Source organism: Penicillium antarcticum (assembly GCF_028974205.1).
Source record: "Penicillium antarcticum strain IBT 31339 chromosome Unknown utg000002l_segment0_segment0, whole genome shotgun sequence".
NCBI classification, from domain to species: Eukaryota; Fungi; Ascomycota; class Eurotiomycetes; order Eurotiales; family Aspergillaceae; genus Penicillium; species Penicillium antarcticum.
Window position 1 is genome coordinate 565172 of NW_026695300.1, and position 20674 is coordinate 585845.

The 20674-nt window shown below is 48.5% G+C and overlaps 6 protein-coding genes across 6 annotated transcripts; 4 read left to right on the forward strand and 2 right to left on the reverse strand.

Moving 5' to 3' along the window:
* Positions 1–445: 445 nt before the first annotated feature.
* Positions 446–2282, forward strand: N7508_001205 (uncharacterized protein; the record flags this gene model as incomplete). The annotated part of the gene is made up of 3 exons (XM_058459271.1): positions 446–543; positions 599–664; positions 764–2282. The coding sequence occupies 3 exons, from the start codon at positions 446–448 to the stop codon at positions 2280–2282; spliced, it is 1683 nt and encodes a 560-aa protein (XP_058322803.1).
* Positions 2283–2643: 361 nt separating this feature from the next.
* N7508_001206 (putative DUF21 and CBS domain protein (Mam3)) lies at positions 2644–4800 on the forward strand (the record flags this gene model as incomplete). Its single annotated transcript, XM_058459272.1, has 1 exon — positions 2644–4800. The coding sequence occupies one exon, from the start codon at positions 2644–2646 to the stop codon at positions 4798–4800; it is 2157 nt and encodes a 718-aa protein (XP_058322804.1).
* Positions 4801–6073: 1273 nt separating this feature from the next.
* On the reverse strand, positions 6074–7566 carry N7508_001207 (putative C2H2 finger domain protein; the record flags this gene model as incomplete). The annotated part of the gene is made up of 3 exons (XM_058459273.1): positions 6074–6091; positions 6144–7320; positions 7373–7566. The coding sequence occupies 3 exons, from the start codon at positions 7564–7566 to the stop codon at positions 6074–6076; spliced, it is 1389 nt and encodes a 462-aa protein (XP_058322805.1).
* A 447-nt stretch (positions 7567–8013) lies between these two features.
* N7508_001208 (HECT domain protein) lies at positions 8014–11985 on the forward strand (the record flags this gene model as incomplete). Its single annotated transcript, XM_058459274.1, has 3 exons — positions 8014–8222; positions 8284–11815; positions 11863–11985. 3 exons carry the CDS (start codon positions 8014–8016, stop codon positions 11983–11985), a joined length of 3864 nt encoding a protein of 1287 aa, XP_058322806.1.
* Positions 11986–12336: 351 nt separating this feature from the next.
* Positions 12337–13340, forward strand: N7508_001209 (uncharacterized protein; the record flags this gene model as incomplete). The annotated part of the gene is made up of 4 exons (XM_058459275.1): positions 12337–12372; positions 12458–12793; positions 12840–13002; positions 13051–13340. 4 exons carry the CDS (start codon positions 12337–12339, stop codon positions 13338–13340), a joined length of 825 nt encoding a protein of 274 aa, XP_058322807.1.
* A 5434-nt stretch (positions 13341–18774) lies between these two features.
* Positions 18775–19425, reverse strand: N7508_001210 (uncharacterized protein; the record flags this gene model as incomplete). The annotated part of the gene is made up of 2 exons (XM_058459276.1): positions 18775–19134; positions 19177–19425. The coding sequence occupies 2 exons, from the start codon at positions 19423–19425 to the stop codon at positions 18775–18777; spliced, it is 609 nt and encodes a 202-aa protein (XP_058322808.1).
* Between the last annotated feature and the right edge of the window lie 1249 nt (positions 19426–20674).

Sequence of the window (20674 nt, forward strand, 5' to 3'; positions counted from 1 at the left end):
TACCGTCTAATAATAAGTACTTACCCACTTTGACATCAGTTCAGGCTTCTTTCTCATTCAACATTCAATTCTCTAATCAGCCGCAGATGGTCCGTCGTTCTGCATGTCGTACATGTACCCACGGGAGTGCCCGTGTGGGGCCGTAAAGCTTAATCTGAATATACCACCATCTAGCTATGTACTGGATTCGACTGCTAAATGTTCTGACTTCTATTTTCAGATTAAAGTGAGTAAACATGAACAGACTAAATGAACAGGGGTATAGTGCCATCAAGCTTTTTGATGAGGTGAGCCAGTAGCAGAGGTTGCCTAGTGTGGCAGGAGCGCGTAGAACGATGAAAAGTGAAATCTTTTTGGCCTTTGTTGGTTTCCTCTTTTCTTCTCTCTCACTCTCATCAAAGCCAACTTCGAAGAGCTCTTCAACTGTTTTTCAAAGCTGTCCAGTATGGAGAACCTGTCGGCGCCCCTCTTGGGGCTGATTTGCGTGCTGTTCGTGCTGTGGGTGATCTGGGGGCCACGCAAGTGGCTCTCCTGTTATGGCGAGTATGGTGCCATTTTTTGTCGGATGCGTGTTTGTTGTGTTGGCCCTTTGGGCCAGTGTCCATAAGGTGGTGGCCTCTGGTGGCTACGGTTTTGCAATCTGGGGAATCTGGTCTTTCGCCCGGTAAGCAAAGCCGCCCCCCCCCCTCTTAAGAGCTTTCAAAATCCCCTTATTATCCCTCCAGATGGCTGGTTCCAGTTCGATACTAATAAATACTTACAGTGGGTTGTGGGCAAAGCCACCCACGCCCTTAGCAGTGCCTCCTCCCGCAGAAAGCGTTGATTTTGTCCCAGCCAAGGATTTCAGAGCTTTGGAGGTGCTGCTACGGGCGAGGGACCAAGAGATTCTTCAATTGCGTAAAAAACAGGATGCCAAGGTTGGCCAATTGAACGACACCATACGCCTGTACCAGAGGGGAGTTGTGTCGGGGCCTGGCCCCATACGCCAGCTCATTGATGAGCGGGCGGCGGCAGTCAACAGAGCCCAGGGCCTCCAGGTGCAGGTGAAGATTCTGGAGGAAGAGGGCGAGGTTCTGAAGACCCGGTTCCCGCATACGCATGCTCGATGGGAGCATCCCGTCAAATCAGGCGTCTCCAAACAGAGAGATCGCCAGTCAACCAAGCGGGTCCTGTCCCCAAGCAACCAAGTCGCCGTGGTTGACAGCATGTGGAGCGCTAGGTGTACCGCGATCCAGGAGAAGGGCCTGAAGGACCTCAACCTCATGAGCAATCGTGTTCAGTGTTTGGAGACCGACAAGAAAGACCTCTGCAAGAGCAATAGCGCTCTCAAGAACGAAGTCGAGGAGAACGTGTCTCTCCGATGGTATCAGGAAGGGGTACTTCAGAAAGCACACGCAGGAAACAAAGAGAAAGACCTTACAATCCAGCATCTTCTTACCACCGCGCGTCAACAAAATATGGTTTTGACCCACCAGATTGAGGGGCTACAGGTTCAGCATGAGATGACCACCGTTCAAACTCTTAACAACGAGATTGAAAACTCCCGCCTGTCGCTACTGAAGGCCCACGAATCTGCTCTCGCAAGTCTGAAATCTGAGCATGAGCGGAAAGAGTCTCACACAATTCGAGCTCACGAGGCGGAAATTGCAGATCTCATTCGACACCACAAAGAGCAGACACTCTGTCTTGAGGATAAGCTCATCCAAAAGCAGGCCCAGGAGTCCAATGCCCAGGTCCAGATGGATGTAATGACCCATCTGTTCAATAACCAGACTCTGAAATCCGAGAAGGATACGCAGACCGAGACCCGCAAGCATGATATGGAGAAAGTGGCTTTACGTGCTCAGGTAAAGGGTTTGGCAGCTGACGCGGCTTCCTACAAATCTAAGTTCAGAGATAGCCGCGAGGAGTATGATAAACTCAAAGCCGCAAATGAAGAACTCTTGGACCGAATTGCCCTGAACCTAAGTGCAGATACGGATGATGAAGACAGTGTCAACAAGCTTGACAAAGTCAAGGACTTGGAAAAATTGTTGGAACAAGCCGAAGACCGAATTGTTGAATCCCGTGTCCAAAACATTGAACTCCGGGACCAACTCAGAGCTGCGGAGAAAGCCCAAGGCATTACCAAATCTGGATCTGGTGGCATTACAAGACCAACACTCGCGATGGAGCAAAGCCCCGCGATAGCCAGCATGCCAAAGCGGTCGCCGCCCAATTTCACTGTGGTTTGGAAGCAATCGAACAAAAGCGAAAGTCCTCGGAGGATGCAGATAAATTGACTAGAAGGTGTGAGAGCTTGGAAATATAGTCCTCCGCCCAGGAGCCGTTGCAGAACTTGAAATTATAGTTCTCCGGCCACGAGGACTAAACTTACTATAGTTCTCGGATGACTCAGCCAACTCAATTCCCACTTCCTCTCCATGCGATCGTCATCTCCGATCTCCTCTCTTCTCTGTCTGCTCTCTGTCCTGTGTTCGCTGTCCTCTCTTTTTTTCCTGCTCTCACTCCCTGCTCTCGCTCCCTGCTCTCTGCCTCCTGCTCTTTGCTCTCCGCTCCCTCTTTTCTCTCTAGTCATCCTCTTCTTTCCGCCCAATCTTTCTCTTCCTTCCGACCACAGCATGTTCAATTGATTCTCTGCCTATGCATTCCTCGCCATACCGTTCTCCCGCCGCTCGGCCCTTGATGCTGGGCTTGGCAAAAATACTTTTCCTCGCCATCTCACAACTTCCATTCGCGACCGCAGCGCCCGCGCTTTCCCCCCTCTTTATCTCATCCGAGGCAGAACCACCAAAGGAACCCAGCGACCCGAGTCTATGGCTCTATCTGGGAGTGTCAGCCGCCCTCGTTCTCAGCGGTGGAGCGTTTGCTGGATTGACAATTGCCTTGATGGGACAGGATGAAGTCTATCTCCAGGTCATCAAAACCTCCGGCGAAGGCTCCGAAAGGAAAAATGCCACTAGTGTTCTCAACCTCCTGAACCACGGAAAACATTGGGTTCTTGTCACTCTTCTCCTCAGCAATGTGATCACAAACGAAACATTACCTATCGTCCTAGACCGAACACTAGGTGGTGGTTGGCCTGCTGTTCTAGGAAGTACAGCATTGATCGTCATCTTCGGCGAGATTGTTCCGCAGTCAATATGTGTTCGTTATGGTCTTCCCATTGGTGCCTGGATGGCTCCTTGTGTCCTGGTTTTGATGTACATTATGTCACCAGTGGCCTGGCCTATCGCAAAACTGCTGGACCGACTGCTTGGCGAGGATCATGGCACCATCTACAAAAAGGCCGGCCTTAAGACCCTTGTCACTCTTCACAAAACCCTGGGTGAGGCAGGTGAACAACTAAATTCCGACGAGGTTACCATCATCAGCGCTGTCCTCGACTTGAAAGAAAAGTCAGTCGGCTCAATCATGACCCCTATGGAAGATGTCTTTACTATGTCTGCAGACACCGTGCTGGATGAGCACACCATGGATTTGATCCTTTCTCAGGGATACTCTCGCATCCCCATCCATGCCCCCGATAACCCCATGAACTTCGTCGGCATGCTCCTTGTCAAAATGCTGATCACATATGATCCCGAGGACTGCAAACGAGTTCGCGACTTTGCTCTGGCCACACTCCCTGAAACACGACCAGAAACTAGCTGTCTTGACATTGTTAATTTCTTCCAAGAAGGCAAGTCCCACATGGTACTTGTCTCTGAATATCCCAGTGAGGATCGTGGCGCTCTTGGAGTTGTCACCTTGGAAGACGTGATTGAAGAACTGATTGGCGAAGAGATCATTGATGAATCTGATGTCTTTATTGATGTCCACAAGGCTATCCGAAGGATGGCACCGGCCCCAAAATCCCGTGTCCCCAAGGGCAAAATCATTGAAGAACCTCCTCTCAATGCCACTATTGTCACAGACGGCGATTTGATTGATGCTGACCCCGAAAATCCCGCGTCAGCTCCCAAACATTCCGATATGGTTCGTCGCCGAAGCTCTGTGGAAGCGCCTCTCCCCCGCTTCCAATTACGCAAGGCAAACGGCGAGCACAACTCAAACATGACAGATAGATGGGTGACCCAAATGGGCACCACAGATGAGATTCGAGAGCACCTGAAGCATCTCGGCCCGTCCAATCTTGCCAGTCGTCCGCGTCAAACCCGATACTCTGCTGTCAAAATCAAACGCGGCAATACCTCACCATCCCGCTCCACGCAGGCAGATTTCGAGTCTGCACACAGCGCATCTGACTCTCCCAATATTCAAAACACATCAACCGCTTATCAAGGCGGTATCGGCGCAGGCCTCCTCAACTCTGCCGGGCCAGACGCGAAGGATGGCGCGCATGCATTGAAGCTTGGCTACGGCACAATGTCTTCAAATGACGCTATGAGCAAAGGCACAAGTGCACAGCAATACAAAGACCTCCCCCACGTTTCCATTCCCGAGGCAGTCAACGAAGAGCAGGAAGATCAACCTCCTTCAGCTTCGACAGGAAAGGGCAGCAGTGGCAATGACAGCATTCGCTCAACCGATTCTCCTACTGGTTTCCCCTACCATCGCCGCGGGCCCGCTCGCAGTGGTAGTATAACCGAGCAAATAGTGGACGTCAACGGCATTCGCAAAGTCGTCCTCCACGCCAATGGCACGAGTTCCTCGGACAGTGAACCCCGCCCTCAGCCAGAATCTGAACATACCGATTCTGCGGCCACGAAATCAAAAAAGAAGCGCCGTCGCAAGAAGCGCGGAAACAACAAGACCGATGACGGCCCTTCCGAGGAGCAACCGTTACTCCAAGTATGAATTAGATGTTCATGACATTTTCAGCTACATTGCGGTAGCCTTTACAAATGAACGGCATGTTTACTGGGACAGTTTGTGCACAGTTTTGATCGTTACCTCGTTATCAATGTATTCTGTCGGTCCGCTTCTCACTCTTTCCACTATTCCTACTGCATATTGTCTATCCTTGTAGTATTTGGGTAGTGTGGCATTGAGCAGATCCAATAAAGTAGTCCCGGTAGTTCCGCTGTCCCATTATCTATATTAATGTGTTCAATGCTGCATTTTCCACCAGCTGATGTATGGCGTCTGCTCTTGAAATAGCTAGTCCCAACGAGGGTGTCTGTTGTTTGTCCTGCTAATTAGAGTTGCGTGTTCTAAGATGCGATTCTTCTTGTCTTGGTAGCTCGCGCCCCTAGCGTCTAGGCAAATTTACATCGCCAGCTATAACCTTACAGTAACAGAACGCATGTGAAACCAAGGGAAAGCAAAGACTATCTATAAATACTAGTCATGGGCAATGTAGCAGTCTGATGAATAATGTACACACGTACTGAGGCCATTCAGGTCGAATAACATCATTTCTTTGGTCGTCTCGAGAGTTGGTTTAAACTAGTAGTAGTGGTCACTTTTAGTTTGAGCGCGGCGCCTGCCTGATAAATAAACGCAGTCTTTCTTCACTTAGCCAGTCTTTTAGTAACAAATAAATAATGCATGTGGGTGAAAAAAAAAAGGTCAAAGAGTCGTATCAGACTTAGCAGTATATATCACGGCTTAGACATAATGAAAGCCGTGCCGCGAATTTGTTAACTACGAATGAACTACGATTATCTCCAAATATTGGTAATTGAATTTCTGATTCTCGAGACCAGATACATGCTATCCCAAACTTCCCCATACAAAAAAGGTCCTCGAAATGCTAACTAAAAATGACGGCAAAGGTACCACCGGGAGACAACAAATGCAACATGTGATCGCTGTTCATAAATATGTCCGTCATGTAGATGAGATGAATGATCAGTGGGGCCTCGTTAAAACCGTGAAGGGCTTAAAAAGTCTTTGAGAAAATGACCCGACACGGAAAGAGCACCCCATGTCGGATGATGTGTCGGATGATCGCTAGGCTGGTAGCCCATAGGTTGCCAAGAGTCAAGCAGTCTTGAGGGCCTGCGGTTGATGGGTGTGCAAGCCGTAGATCTGCGATGGTGACTTGAAAATGTTGGCGGGTATTGTCGCGATGATACCGAAAGTGGGAACCAGGTGATAGTTCTCGTTGGTGAAATATTTGATGCGATCATTGAAGGAGGGGATCCTAGTGTAATGTTAGTATTATTGATCATCAGATAGACACAGGATAAACATACGCGGAAGTGCTTTTGGTGGTTGCCGCCCTTTTGCACGCGGGCAAGATGGCGGTTCTCCTGGCGCATGCCACGTTGTCTTTCGCGGCGCTCTGCGACATGGGCGGCCTTCTTCTGTTCCTCAGTGGCTCGGATCATACCCAGACCACCGTTAGCGCGAGTGGTGAGGGCGCGGTGGTGGGTAGGACGGCTGCGGGGCTCTTCTTCAATTTCTCCGTTCTCAATGGCCAACTGGCGCTCAGCCCGTTCGGCGGCTGTGGGGTAGTTGTGCAGATTTTGGCGGTAGTAGACGTTGAGTGAGCGGTGACCGACGGTCTTTCCAGACGGAAGGTGAAGCTCGAACTCGTCTTCGATGGCGTTGGGTGCCTTTCGGTGGTAGTATTCGTCATCATCGTCAACTGAAGAGGCGGAACTCTCAGTTTCCCATCCTTGGTCATCAGCATCGGAGCGGTTGACTTTGACGCCGCCCTCCTCGGGCATGGACTCGTCGTCGTCGTCATCATCGTAAGTGCTCCGGAAGTCGTAGTATTGTCCGATTTCAATTTGTTCGTCTTCGGTTTCAAAGGCAATCATGCAGTGGCTCTTGTCGCGCATGTGGGCTTGAATAGCGTGGGGGCTGTCTTTGATGGTGTGGCAGTAGATACATTCAAAGTTTTCTGTGATCTTGCGGTAGAGATAATGCACAAGACCGTCGAGATCTGCCAGATATTGTTTCTCTGGGATGAACATGCCGTGAGCTTTGAGCATGTGGTCGACGTTGGCGTGGATGTCTTCAGAGTTGTCCTTGCAGAAAAGGCAGCGAGCTGCGGAATATTCCGCCATATCTGTGTCCTCATCTTCTTCGGTTTGCTCTTCTATGGTGGTAGACTTAAGGTTGTCGGTGATGTTGTTGACGTCGGTCTTGACGGGTTCTCCAAGGGAGAAAGCGGAACTCATGACGGAACCGGAGTCGCCATCCTTGCTCAGTTGAGCTTCGCGCTGCTTGTGCTTGGCGCTCTTGATATGGTTTTGGTAGGAGTTCTCGCTGTAAAAGGCCTTACTGCAAGTGTGGCAGGACTTTTCATATGAGGCCTTGGCGGCGGCCTCGGTGGATGTAGCTTTGGCGGCCAAAACCTTTTCGTTGAAAGTCTCAAGGGAGACAGGTGGCAAGGAAGCGATGCGGCGCTTCATGTTGTAAAGACTATGAAGGTTAGTATCGATATTGGAAAAAAAAAAAAAAAAAAAAGACTCACTGCCAATCTTTCCGCATGTGATCTCTCTGCGCATCGCTGCGGTGGAAGGCGACGAGACATGTGTTGCAAGTGTATTGCAGCGAAGACGCCGCGGTGTCCTGGTTTGCGGACATTTTGGATGTTTGACCGAGGTTGTTGGAAATGGTGGGTTTTCCTTGGTTGTGGGATGAATATTTATCGCAGGCGGGGTACATGCGAAGGCTCTGATTAGGCCGTGGTTTGGTAATTTTCGATCGATCCGCGATGCGTCTTATGGTCAAAGTGGCCAAAAATTATGGGACTGAGAGTGATGTAAAGGAGAGAGATTCTGGTAGTCGAAACTCCAGTGAGTCAGGCCTTGTAGTCGAGTGAGACGGATTCATGGTTGATCAAATGCGAATAATCTTCTTATCGAGACGCTAAGCCTATTCGGGACAAAGCTAGACTTTTCTTAGTAAATGTGGCATCATCGTCGATTAATCAGCAGCTCACCGGACTATTGAAATTCCGACCTCCGGGCCCCGGACTTCTGCCTGAGGCCAACAGTCTCACTGCGATGATATCAGGTGAGCTGTCTTCGCGTTCACGGTGTTGTTGGCAGCCTAATCACCATCCACCTCACCCTCTTTTGGTTTCTCAGAAATGCGAATTTCTTGTTCAAAATGACCAGGCTCCAAGGTGCCTCTATTGATGACCCCGATCTCGCGCGGTCTGCCGGCGGCAACGGACGAGCTCACATCTATCGGTCAAAGCTGCCACCAAATGCACCCGAGAGTATTACGCAGAACACTATTGAAATATCGGACTCATCTAGGGTACTACCAAGGTACCGCGATGAGCGAAGAAGAGGATTTAATGGGTTGGTGAGAAGGTGAGCTTGAAACACCCGCTTCTACACCCGCTTCTACTTCGCCGCTTACCATTTTTGATAGATACAAAGCCCAACTCCTACACGGCTGTGAAGACCCTGGATGTCAAACCCCTACCTGCGCCAGTCGCCGCCGAAGAATCAGCGAGGGACCGTATCGCCGCTACACCGAACTGAGTGCGCGAACCCTTGCCTGCTACCTTGCAAGCCTGGATGATGCGGAGAGTGGTTTGTGTCAAAATACGCCTAAACTTCCGCCCGAATTAAAAGCAGAGGACTACCATCGTATTTCATTACGTCGATCACGTACCCTCGAAGCGCAGAAAGCTGCGGCCCGCAAATCCCCCAAACCGGAGGAGTTACCTGGCAGTGGCGAGGCAACTGTTGAAAGCACAAATGAAGATACGTCCCAGGTACGGGGCACAAGCTACATCCAAGACCTCGACCAGGCGGCGAAACAGCAGCTCAAAGACCCCAAGTCTTTTACTCAAAATCTCTTCGACACGATATCATTGCGCATGGTTGAATGGCTTCCTCTTCGTCGAGCACCAGATTCGATTGAATTAAAGCCTATTCCAATCCCGCAAACAAAGAGTGAGTCTGGCAAGACACAAGGACACGAGAAACTCTCGAACACACGCCGAAAATCCCACGGGCGATCCGTCCCTACGCAAAGTCAGCCTCGTACTCCATCATCCCGAACACAATCTGCAGTGGAGCTCAAATTTCCGAATCAGCATGTCAAACGGCGATCTGTCCCCGAAATTGACCACTGGCGTCAAAGTCCACGATCAAGCCTAGAAGACAAGCGGAAGCCGGAATTCAATCTCAAACTTCCACCGTCATCTGCCAATGAATTCCCCTGTCTACCCTCTCCTCCAGCATTAAAACATAGACCTCAAAAGCATCGGGGAAGGATCGGGGAATCAGAATCCGTTCCCAAGGAACGTCGCAAAACCCAACGACGTGTCTCATGGGACAGTGAGAAGCTTTTGCATCACGTCTCCGGCAAGGCCACCGTGAACACTGAACTTCTTCCTCTAATGCCAGCTGATGCCCAGTCACCCAGTGAGCGTAAAGCAAAGCACGACCGTGTTGAGCACTCGCCAGATCAGGCGCCATTGGCACAAACAGTTACCCATTTCACCCCAGAAATTATCGATGGCCTGTCACAAGTCATGATCGAGTCTGAAGAGGATGCTGAGAGTTGGAAAGAGGAACTTGATCGCATGCAGTCAGCGGGAAGCTTCGAGCAACCTGACTGGCGATATGCGACTCTCAAACAACGTGAAGCTTTCCCTTTCGTTGCTCAAAGTACTTTTTTTGTGTTAAGTAGCCCTCGTCAGATTCTGCGCTCCTTTGGCAAAGAGCAAACAGACATTCTCGAGGCAAATCGTCTTGATGTGACAAGTGTGCATACATCGCTGCAGCGCTTGTTTTCTCTATGCCCGTGGGATATTGCATTGCATAGTCTATGGAGTAGTTTGGATAGGATGTTTATTCCACCAGATGGATTCACCTCGGGTCGGCCATCTCGCCGTTCGTCCCGAAGCTCGACAATGACCGGGCCAGTCCCAGTCATTCCACGGCGGTTGTCTGAATCCGTGGAAGAGCATTTGTCTGATCCTGATGCTGCCTACATCACTACTATCATTTTATTCGCCTTGGTAGGCTCGGTCCCAAAGATTGACCAGGGAGCTTGGCGGGCAGTTGTTCAAATGCGTGCCTCTGGCTTTGTTGCCTCTTTATCGGACATGCGCAAGCTGCCTGTCGAGTCTGCACAACAAGCAGTTGAGGTGACAGACCGATTCGAGCATGAGCTAGGACTTCGTTTGATCAACCGTCTTGTGCGTGCTCTCACTGCGCGCATAGCCTATCATGAAATCTCCAAAGCGCGACAAGTCTACAGTTTGGACTTTCCCAAACAGCGAAAGATCAGCGTGTTGGACCGTGTGATGGATTATCTCAGTGAATACCACAGTTCTCAGGATGACACTGGCTCAATCAACCCCTCTTCCCTCATTGTTGAATGGCTTCGGACACTTTTCTTGCGCGAGTGGGACGGCAACCCAGATATGGCTCGTAGCAGTCCGGCTGGTGGTGCTGTACAGATTCTAGCCTCGATGTACAAGCAAAGAAACCGACTCGGTCTGTCTGCCGAAGACTTCCACACACCCCTTCTCGCAGAGCGGCTGGACCCCTTGGAGATGCCTGTGGCGTGGGTTGGAGGTCTTCCAAACAACCGAACAATGCATCTACTATCATACTCCTTCCTCTTCCCTCCTTCTTCGCTTGTCATTTATTTCCGTTCCTTGAACTATTCAGCCATGGCTAAAAGTTATGAGGCTGCCATGACCACCACGAGACACGTCACACAAACCGCCTTTGGTGCTATTCAGATTACAGAGGACCTTGGCCTTCTCACTCGCATGAAAACATCTATGTCAACGTACCTTGTTCTTGTTGTTCGACGAGACAACATTCTCTCAGATGCACTAAGCCAGTTATGGCGACGGGAAAAGCGAGAATTGATGCGACCGCTGAAGGTACAGATGGGAATGGATGAAGGAGAAGAGGGCCTTGATCACGGTGGTGTCCAGCAGGAATTCTTTCGTGTGCTGATGGGTCAAGCCTTAGATCCGTCCTACGGCATGTTCACAGTTGATACCCGACACCGAGTCTCATGGTTCCAGCCTTGTGCGTTGGAACCCTTGTACAAATTTGAACTTATCGGTCTGTTGATGTCTATTGCCATCTACAACGGTCTTACGTTGCCTGTCAATTTCCCCATTGCATTTTACCGCAAGCTGCTAGGGCTCAAGGTGAAGCATCTGGAACACATCCGTGATGGATGGCCGGAATTGTCTCAAGGTCTAGAAACCTTGTTGTCATGGAAAGATGGCGACGTTGGCGATGTTTTCACACGCACATACGAATTCAGCTGCGAAGTATTCGGGCGAATTGAGACAATCGATATGCAACAAGTCGACCGTGATGCTTTGTGGCCCATCTCTAGCAAAATTGCCGAACGCGGCTCTACTCCTGGGTCTAGTGCGTGGATGGATGTCCCAATCTATTGTCAGCCTACACCCACCACCAGTCCACAATCCATGGCTGTCGAAACCGGAACCGTATCCAAACATGGCTCGGATGCTCTATCAGTGTCAGAGTCTTCACTGCATTTGCCCCCAGAAGAGGCCGCTCTTGTCACCAACCGAAACCGACACCAATTTGTCAAGGACTATATCTTCTGGCTTACGGACAAATCAATCAGACCACAGTTTGAAGCATTCCAAAGAGGTTTCAACACATGCTTGGACCGATCGGCTTTGTCAATCTTCACCCCGGAAGCCCTCAAGACCGTGGTAGAAGGTATCCAGTCAATTGACGTGAAGGAACTTGAGAATCACGCCCGTTATGAGGGTGGATTTGGTCCTGATCATCGTGTCATTCGTGATTTCTGGAGTGTCGTTCAAGAATATTCCGATGACAAAAGGGCCCAGTTACTCGAATTTGTCACTGCCAGTGACCGAGTTCCTGTCAATGGAATCTCCAGCATTATGTTTGTGATTCAGAAAAATGGTGTCGGCGATTTGGTAAGTTCACTCCATCCTACCTAGGTGGCTCATACTAATTTATAAAGCGTCTTCCTACCAGCTTGACGTGCTTCGGACGTTTGCTTCTACCAGAATACTCATCAAGGGAGGCATTGGCAGAGAAGCTTGACAAAGCTCTTGAGAATGCCCAAGGATTCGGCGTTGCCTAGGATCTATACATACCCATTTGTGACCTATTGAAGCCATGCATATTATTTTAGCCCAATACAGCATTTCTCAGCCTGAACAAAGGAAATGGTAGAACGGACAAATCAAACGCTTTATATTGCCATCAGCCCCATCGCGACGCTGTGGTTCGCCTGGCACAATATGATCGGAGTTCTGAACTCTGTTGACTCTTAAATTACATATATTTAAATATTCATCCTGAGCTCTACATTTTGTAGAGCTTCATTGACGTTGCTTATAAATTATACTCGCACGTCCCCCCGGTCCCCGCCACCCCACGTTCGATAAGACTCATTCAGGGTCTTCAATACTTAACTTCTGCAACTATTACCATGGCCCCAATTATTCACTGTGTCCGCCACGCCCAGGTATGCAACCTAACAATGATCAACATGCCGCATTCTCAAGTCGGCAATCGAGTGCGCTCAAGTGCAGGCAGGCTAACAATCGCAGGGCGTGCACAACCTCTGCACCGAGAACCACGTTATACCCGACCCTCTCCTCACAGACCTCGGCCATGAGCAATGCAAAAAGCTGCGCGAAAGCTTCCCGCGCCATGCTGACATCGACCTGGTGACCACCTCACCGCTCCGTCGCACCATCTACACAGCGCTGGAAAGCTTCGAGCCTGTCTTCCAGGCCAAACCGGACCTAAAGGTTATCGCCCTCCCCGATATTCAGGAGACGTCAGATGTTCCTTGCGACACTGGCAGCGAGCCTGAGTTGTTAGCATCCGAATTCAAGAGTGGCGTAGATCTGGCGCTAGTGCAGAAGGGGTGGAACAACAAGGTATGAACTGGAGCCCCTCTCGTACAGGTAACACTAACACCAATAGCAGTCCGATCGCTATGAGCCAACCAACAGAGCACTGAAGGAGCGCGCCCGCGCAGCCCGCCGCTGGTTGAAAGCTCGCCCAGAGAAGGAGATTGTGATGGTCACGCACGGTGGATTCCTGCACTATTTCACCGAAGACTGGGAAGACAGCAGCCAGTTCCAGGGTACGTGACATAACACAAGGCGCGAAGGATTAACCTAACGTTTCACAGGAACGGGGTGGACTAACACCGAGTACCGAACCTTTACTTTCACTGAGGAGGTGCACACCGACGACCTCGACGGAAACCCATTGGATGGCGATAATGCTTCCATTGAGGAGACACTCGACTCTCGGGACCGTCGTGGTAAGAAGGGTCCTATGGCCAGCCGGGAAGAGCAGCGGAACTTGTACAAGCTCGGTACCCAGGGCTGGGATGACCAGGGATTGCAGATGAGCACGGCTGAGCGTGAGGCGGCTAAGGTTGGTGGAGGTAAGGAGGTGAATGGCGTTCGGGTATGAGGTGAAAAGTGACTTTGATTTTGATATTACATTGCCATTGTCAGGCTACAAAGATAGAGCCGATAGATTGGTTCGCATTGTAGATAGACGAAAATAATTCATTGCTGGGCTATGTTCCTTTCTGCTCTTCCTTTCCTCCTTCTCTTGTCTTCTTTCTTGCCTCGGGATAATGGCCTTGAGCCCCTGGGACGAAAATAGCTTTCGAGTGTTTCATCGATAATAGCACAACGATATAGGTCAACTAGACAAGGGCCCCACGTTGTAGTCTTCTTTACACTTCCCTTTGAACATTCGTAGACTATCGTGTACAATGCCCTTCTTCTGTCTCGGAGTCAATTCTGCGACAAATATGACAGGGACTTCACAAAGGTCTTGTAGAGAGGACCATGGCTGAGTTAATTTTTGTATTAGATGGGTTATCTATATAATGGCCTTCTTCCTCAATTGTAAATCATCAGCATCGACTGCAAGAGCTTGACTCTACTGAGCGTCACAACACGCAGCGTTTCAATACCTTGGTAGTAATATATAATCATCAGCTGAGTATCTTCTACTGATATACAGAGCTAACATACCATCCAGACTGAGTATCTCTTTCCAATATGCCATACAAGATGCTAACGATGATCTAGGAACTTGCGCATCCCAACCCCATATATCTCATACTAGCCTAAGTATATTCTTTCCCATCAAACAGTGCAGAGTCTAACATATCATGTAGTAACATCCATCAATTTTTGGCCAAGTATTCTCCCTTCAAGTTCTGATAACAATTGCTAACTTTGATTCGCATGCCGACCACGATTATATGTCTTACCAGCCCAAGCACATGCTAGCCAGTTTATACCCACTCTTTTGGCTCGCAGATGCTGGCGTATGGTCTAGGACCGGTCTCATACCACCGCACCACCCCATTCATATCTGATTAAGTATATTCCCATCCTGTTTCTATATGTATATGCTAACAGCCACCTAAGACCATTACACCGCAGAAGCGACGTCGTACTAGGCTGAGTATATTCCCATCCCATTGCACTTCACAGATGCTAACATATAGTACAAGACTACGACTACGATGACCCTCTCCCTATCCCCTGCCAACCATGTAAGTAACCCCTCAATATTGATTGTTGAAATTGGATGTCTACTGAATTGAGACGCATCAATATCAAGGCCAACGAGATTGTTTAAGTCTGATCTTTCTCTTCATAAGAGGAAGACCCTATATAAATGAGAACTCTTCTCCTGATCCATACTCTACTTGGTAGGTCTAATGCTGATCACCAGATTCATGCCTTATATGTCAGGCATCTAGCCTGGATTCGCCATGATTCTCAACACACCCCCTCAGCGTTAGATCCTTGCTATTAGCGTATACGAGCGCAGCGGATAAAGCTCTTTTAATGCTGGCCCTTGATTGGTCATTTCAGAATACTGCTTCCAATGCGAGACCTTGTCGAAATGCTTCAAAGGCAGGCTTGGCAAGTGCCTTGGTGAATCCATCTGCTATATTCTTGACGCCAGGGACGTGAGACAGGCGTATCTTGCCTTCTTGTACCCTTTCTCGGGTCCAATGATAATAAGTCTCGATATGACGGCTTTTTGACAGATACTTCGCGGTTTTAGTCATTGAAATTGCAGACTTGCTGTCACTGTAGATGTGTATAGGTTCTGACGTTTTCGCAACTTGTAGATCGATAAGTAGTCTGTGAAGCCATAGACCTTGGCTTCCTGCGTCTGAAAGAGCGTAGTACTCAGCTTCAGCTAAGGACTTCGTGACGTAGGTCTGCCGTTTTGATGTCCATGATATAGGGCCGCTAGCGAGGTAGAAAACCCAGCCGGTCCGGCTTCTTATTGTGTCAGGGTCTGAGGCAAAAGATATATCCACACACCCCTAGAACCCGCTTCCTTCTTCGGTTCTCGGACGTCCGTAGGTGATAGCAAGGTTGCTGGTTCGCTTAGCGTAATGGCAGGTGCGGTAGGCAGCGGAGAGGTGAGATTCTTAAGGGCTAAGATTGTGCTTCGTGAGCATCCCGAGGGAGAGAGCGAGGTCTGGACGGGAGACAGTGCTAGCGTAGTTAAGGCTTCTAGTAAGGGACTGGTAAGTCTTTACTACTTGCTGGTCTACCGGCGTATTCGTCTTCTTTAGTTCTGTTTTAGGACTCAATGGAATAAGCGGTCTTAGAGAGATAGAATGATGCTCCGGGAATTTGTCAATATAGGCTTTTTGGCCTATATGCATGATACTAGCTTCTCGATCTCTCTGTATCTTAAGGCTAAGGTAATAAGAAACTTCGCCTAGATTAGAGATTGACCACTGCTTCGCTATCGCTTCTTTCATCCGATATAGAGAGGTGGGAGATGAAGCTACGAGCAATATGTCATCAACGTATACGAAGATGACGATAATATCACCCCCTTGCTCGTGGCGTATATATAGACATGGGTCGGAAGCAGAGGCGCTAAAATGCTTAGAGAGGAGGAAAGTGCTGAGAGTCTTATACCAATTGGCCGCTAACTAGCGAAGGCCATAAAGACTCTTTAGTAGACGGCAAGCAGTTCCTATAGACTCAAATCCGTCTGGATACCGTATATACGTCTCCTCTTCTAGTATTGCGTTTAAATAAGCTAGATTGACGTCCAAATACGTCGTGTATAGCTTCTTTAATATAATAACTACAAGGAGTACTCGGAGTGTTTCATAGCGCCCTATAGCAGCGTACGCTTCCTCATAGTCAATGCCTTCTCTCTAGTGATTACCGCGGGCAACCTATCGTGCTTTAAACTTGGCAGGACGGCTATTTGCATCAGTTTTGAGTTTGAATACCTAGCGGCCCGAGAGGACTTTAGCTTTTGGTGGCGGAGTTACTAGTCGCCAAACTTTGAGTATCTCAAATTGAGAGATCTCGGACTTCATGGCTTAGTGCCACTAAGGCTAGTACGGTAAGGCTTAGGCCTCCCGTAGAGATGTCGGAGACTCGAGCCATTGACTAGGCGTCGACTCGATCTCTTGGATAGATAGAAGCGCTAGGAGAGGGCTCTCTCTAGAGCTCGATTCCGCAAGAAGTACTATAGTGCTATCTTTATAGCGCTGAATCTCAGCTTTTTCTGCTCTTGTGGATACTGAAAATAGCTGGATTGGGTCTCTAGAATCGGCGTCTAATGCGTCCGATGCTTCGGAGACTTCTGATTGATCCAAATTGTCGGAATCCCCGTCTTCTAAGACGTAGAACTCGTCCTTTTTGGGTGCGTCTAAGTCCTAAGGGTATTGGCAAATATACTTGCTAGACTTAGCGGTAGTTGGTGGCTAATTAGGGTCATTGTAGAGGTCCTAATCAGGCCCTTTATCGATGATTGCGTCTCTTACGATATGCATTGTGCCTCCTTTCTTGTTTTGGAATGGTCTATAGACACGGTATTGCGCACCGCTATAGCCGGTATATCTAGTAAGGAAACCGAGTTCAGCTCTCGGAGCAAGGTGGCGTCCTTGATCACTCTAGTGGATAGCTTCTCGTGGGAAGACTTTCTAGACCTTGCTTCCTAAGACACGTAGGAAGGAGAGGTCAGGCTTCTTGCCGTAGCGGGCTTGGTAAGGGGTAGTTAGAGGCTTTCCTTGTATCTTTCGACCATTATATACCGTCATGTTTCTGATAATAATAATACTGCGCATGATTTCAGCCTATAAGAACGAAGGGAGCTTGCTGTCAGCTAGGACGCTACGCATTCTCTCACCAACTATTCTTATTAAGCGCTCCACTTTGCCGTTTTGTTCATGGGCGTACGGGGCGATAAAGTGCTAGTGAATGCCTCTTATCTTAGCCTAGTATTGGAGCTTTTAGAATGTGAATTCTCTGCCATTATCGGACTAAATAGCGCTAATTTCTGGTCTCGGTTACGGACGGTCTAATAGAGTGACGAAGTCTCTCACTTAGCATTCGCGGTCCTTTTCGTAAGTGCTGACAAGCTCTTTTATAGCGGTCTCGGCTTCTGATTTTGTTCTTAGGAAGCGGATTTCAGCCTATCCATCGAAGTCGTCGATTATTAGCAGCTAGTATCTTGTACCGGTCTCGATAGCTAGTGTGAGCTTGCCGCCGCCGCCGATATCCACGTGGACTAGGTCTCCGACTCTCTCTAACCGGTGAAGAACCGGTTTCCGGTTTGGTTTATAAGGTGCTCGTCTAATAGCGCAGTCTCCGCAAGGCTGTTTCGATACTAAGAGTCCTTCGATATCGATACCGTCCACTATTCTTGCCGTCTTTTGCACCCCCTAAGTGCTGATATAGCCTAGTCGGCGGTGCCAAGTGTTGATATTGACTTTGGACTTATCGAGGTATAGAGGACCCGGATTCGACTTAGTAGCAAGGCTTGCCGTGCTAATGTCGGATCGGACGTTAAGTGCTCTGGTGGCTTCTTAACCGTTAGAGTCTCCTATAGAAGAGATATTCAATAGCCATTGCTTGTTGACCTTCCTTCCGGTGCCGAGAATGCTGCTATCTTGTCGACATAAGAGTAACTAGTCTAGGCGGTATATTGCAGTGATTCCCTTTTTAGCAAGCTTGGTCCCGCTAATCAAATTGACGTTTACTCTCGGCAGCTAGATCACGTCCGTAAGGATGATATTGGCGTCTTCTCGCTTTCTCGATCCTTTTAGTGTTATTTTCACGTTTCCGCGCATCCCTTTCTCGACGGAAATACCGGATACTATTTAGATGCGGAGGGAGATAGGCTTCGTGGTGTCAGGTATAAAGTGATCTAGCGATACCGTGAAGTGCTCGTCGGCGCTAGTGTCGTAGATCCATTGATACGCCGATATATTCAATAATGCTGAGAGTATCTAGACAGTATTAAGGTCGACTTCAGCCTCACTTACTAGGCTAGTAGAGAAGACCTCTACTTTTTCGTCCGACTTGCCACCTCTTTTGGGAGTTTTCTTTTCGGGGTGAAGAATCCAGCAATTGGTCTGCTAGTGACCCTTCTTTTCGTAGTAGTCACAAAAAGGCCTAGGTTTTGACGCTGTCGCCGGCGCTAAGCGTGAGGCGTAAGCTTCACGGGTCTTGGTATCCCGGTTTAGTGATCTCTCGAAGTCTTCGAGTTCCGCGATAAGGTCGTCGAATTGATAGATCCTGTCGGCGTCTACTAATCTACTTACACGTAAAACGAGACCAGTCTTCCAAATGTCCTATTTCGGGCTATCTAGCCTTTTGAGGAAGAGGAGACACTTGATACGTTCACTTTTAGGGCTTCCGATAAAAGCTTTTGTCTATGCTGTCTGAAAGCGGAATTTGTATTGATCTAATGATGTGCAATTGCTTTCGAGTATATCGTTAAGCTTATCGATACCACTTGTTGCTATTGAGATCTCGCTTAGTGCGTATGCACTCTCAATAACTTTCTATATAGCGGCTAGATCTCGAAGCTTTCTATCTTGTAGATACTACTGAATTTGCTTCGAGACGTGGCTATTGATAGCCCTTCTTGCGAATGATACGAATTGAGCTTGTGCCAGGAAGTAGCGGTGCTCGCGAGGCAAGATAATGACTTCGCCGTATACAATTGGAGTGACGGTATTGTCATCAAAAAATTGCTCTATATTGTCGGCCCAATAACGATAATTGGCCTTGCCCTTAAGGGCATCGAATTTAGTGTTGTCTTTGAGCTTTTTGACGACCTCCTTCGCCCTTTTGAGGTGCGAAATAGCTCTTTCAAACTCGGGTGATTCTCTCGGTCTTATTTGCGGACGGAGGTATTGGTTACCGACGGTCTCATGCTTATACGGCACTTCTCTCTCAGTGGACTAGAGAGGTACGGAATCACGAATTGGTGATAAGTTAAATACGTCACTTCGGTTGCTCCTATCTATATTAAGTATAGGGCGTCCATTCGCTTGGATGTTGTTGGCGCTAGTGGCTTCTAGTGCCGGGAAGTGCAGTGGATTTTGCTGCTGAGAAGGCTCTTGACGAAGAGTACGGTCGGCGTCTCTATAGTCATCATCACTTTGTGGGATTGACTCGGTGTCACTTGGCGGTTCACTTTGATTAGGAGCTTGCCGTCTAGGACGGAGACGTCGAGGATTCGTGTCAGGCATCGTTTCGGAGGGCTCGGAGGTAGGGAGGCAGGCGTTTTATAGCAATGGTGAAGCTATTCCCGGCTTAATGGAGGCAAGCCGGGCTCATAACCTGTTGAAATTGGATGTCTACTGAATTGAGACGCATCAATATCAAGGCCAACGAGATTGTTTAAGTCTGATCTTTCTCTTCATAAGAGGAAGACCCTATATAAATAAGAACTCTTCTCCTGATCCATACTCTACTTGGTAGGTCTAATGCTGATCACCAGATTCATGCCTTATATGTCAGGCATCTAGCCTGGATTCGCCATGATTCTCAACATTGATCATTGCTAATATCTGCTCATCTAGGACATAATTTTCCCAATACAGACGAAATTGGTACCTGTTCAGACCGTTCATCTTTTGGCTAAGTCTACTTTTGTCTTCCCTTCTCCCAAAAGTATGAATTTCAAACTAACCTTGAGTGTATAGGAATCGCCGTCCGACCACAAATCCCATGTTACATTTGATTGATGTCGCTTGCTAAGTGAATCATTGCCCTCCCTTTGAGCCGGATCAATACTAACTTACTATACGCCCACCGGTATCCTTTGTCCCCGACAAATCCCCTACCTGCTTCCAGCCAGATAAGTGATCCATCCCTCTTTCCCCCGTTGTTACTGATGTGTATTTGCAAATAGCACCGAGATGGATGTATATCGTGATTTTCTGTCGTCGCTACTGTACAGATAATTAGATTTCTAGCCCCTGCTTGTTCAGTACTAATGGTTGTCCAGATTCGTCGGGGTTCTTTGTTTACAAAGCAGTCTATTTTTGGCTTTTAATGGGAAAATTCAACCCCTGTGCCTATAGTTGCTGACATGTAAGTACTTAATAGGCACCCGGGTCATTGATTGTCTCTATTGATAAAACAACCAGACCAATTTTTGTCCTCGTTTCAGCTAATTTGGTTATAGGAATTGTCGATCCCGCGATACGAGATTTCTCGCCAAGCGATATATTTCGATCAGATGAGTCAGCTCTATTCTCCTAATTGTGGCTAACATGGATTAAACAGGCACTTTGACCCTGTTAAGACCAGATATCATGTGCTGGTGAGTTCTCCAAATAATTTACACTACTAGCAAAGTATAAGTACCTCATCACTTTATTTCGCGAGCTAGTGTGAGGTAAATGGGTCTGGAATGCGAGAGTTCTGGATCATTTCTAGAAATCAGCTACGCTAGGTCAGAACTTGGACCCTATTGCTAATAAACACTAGGTC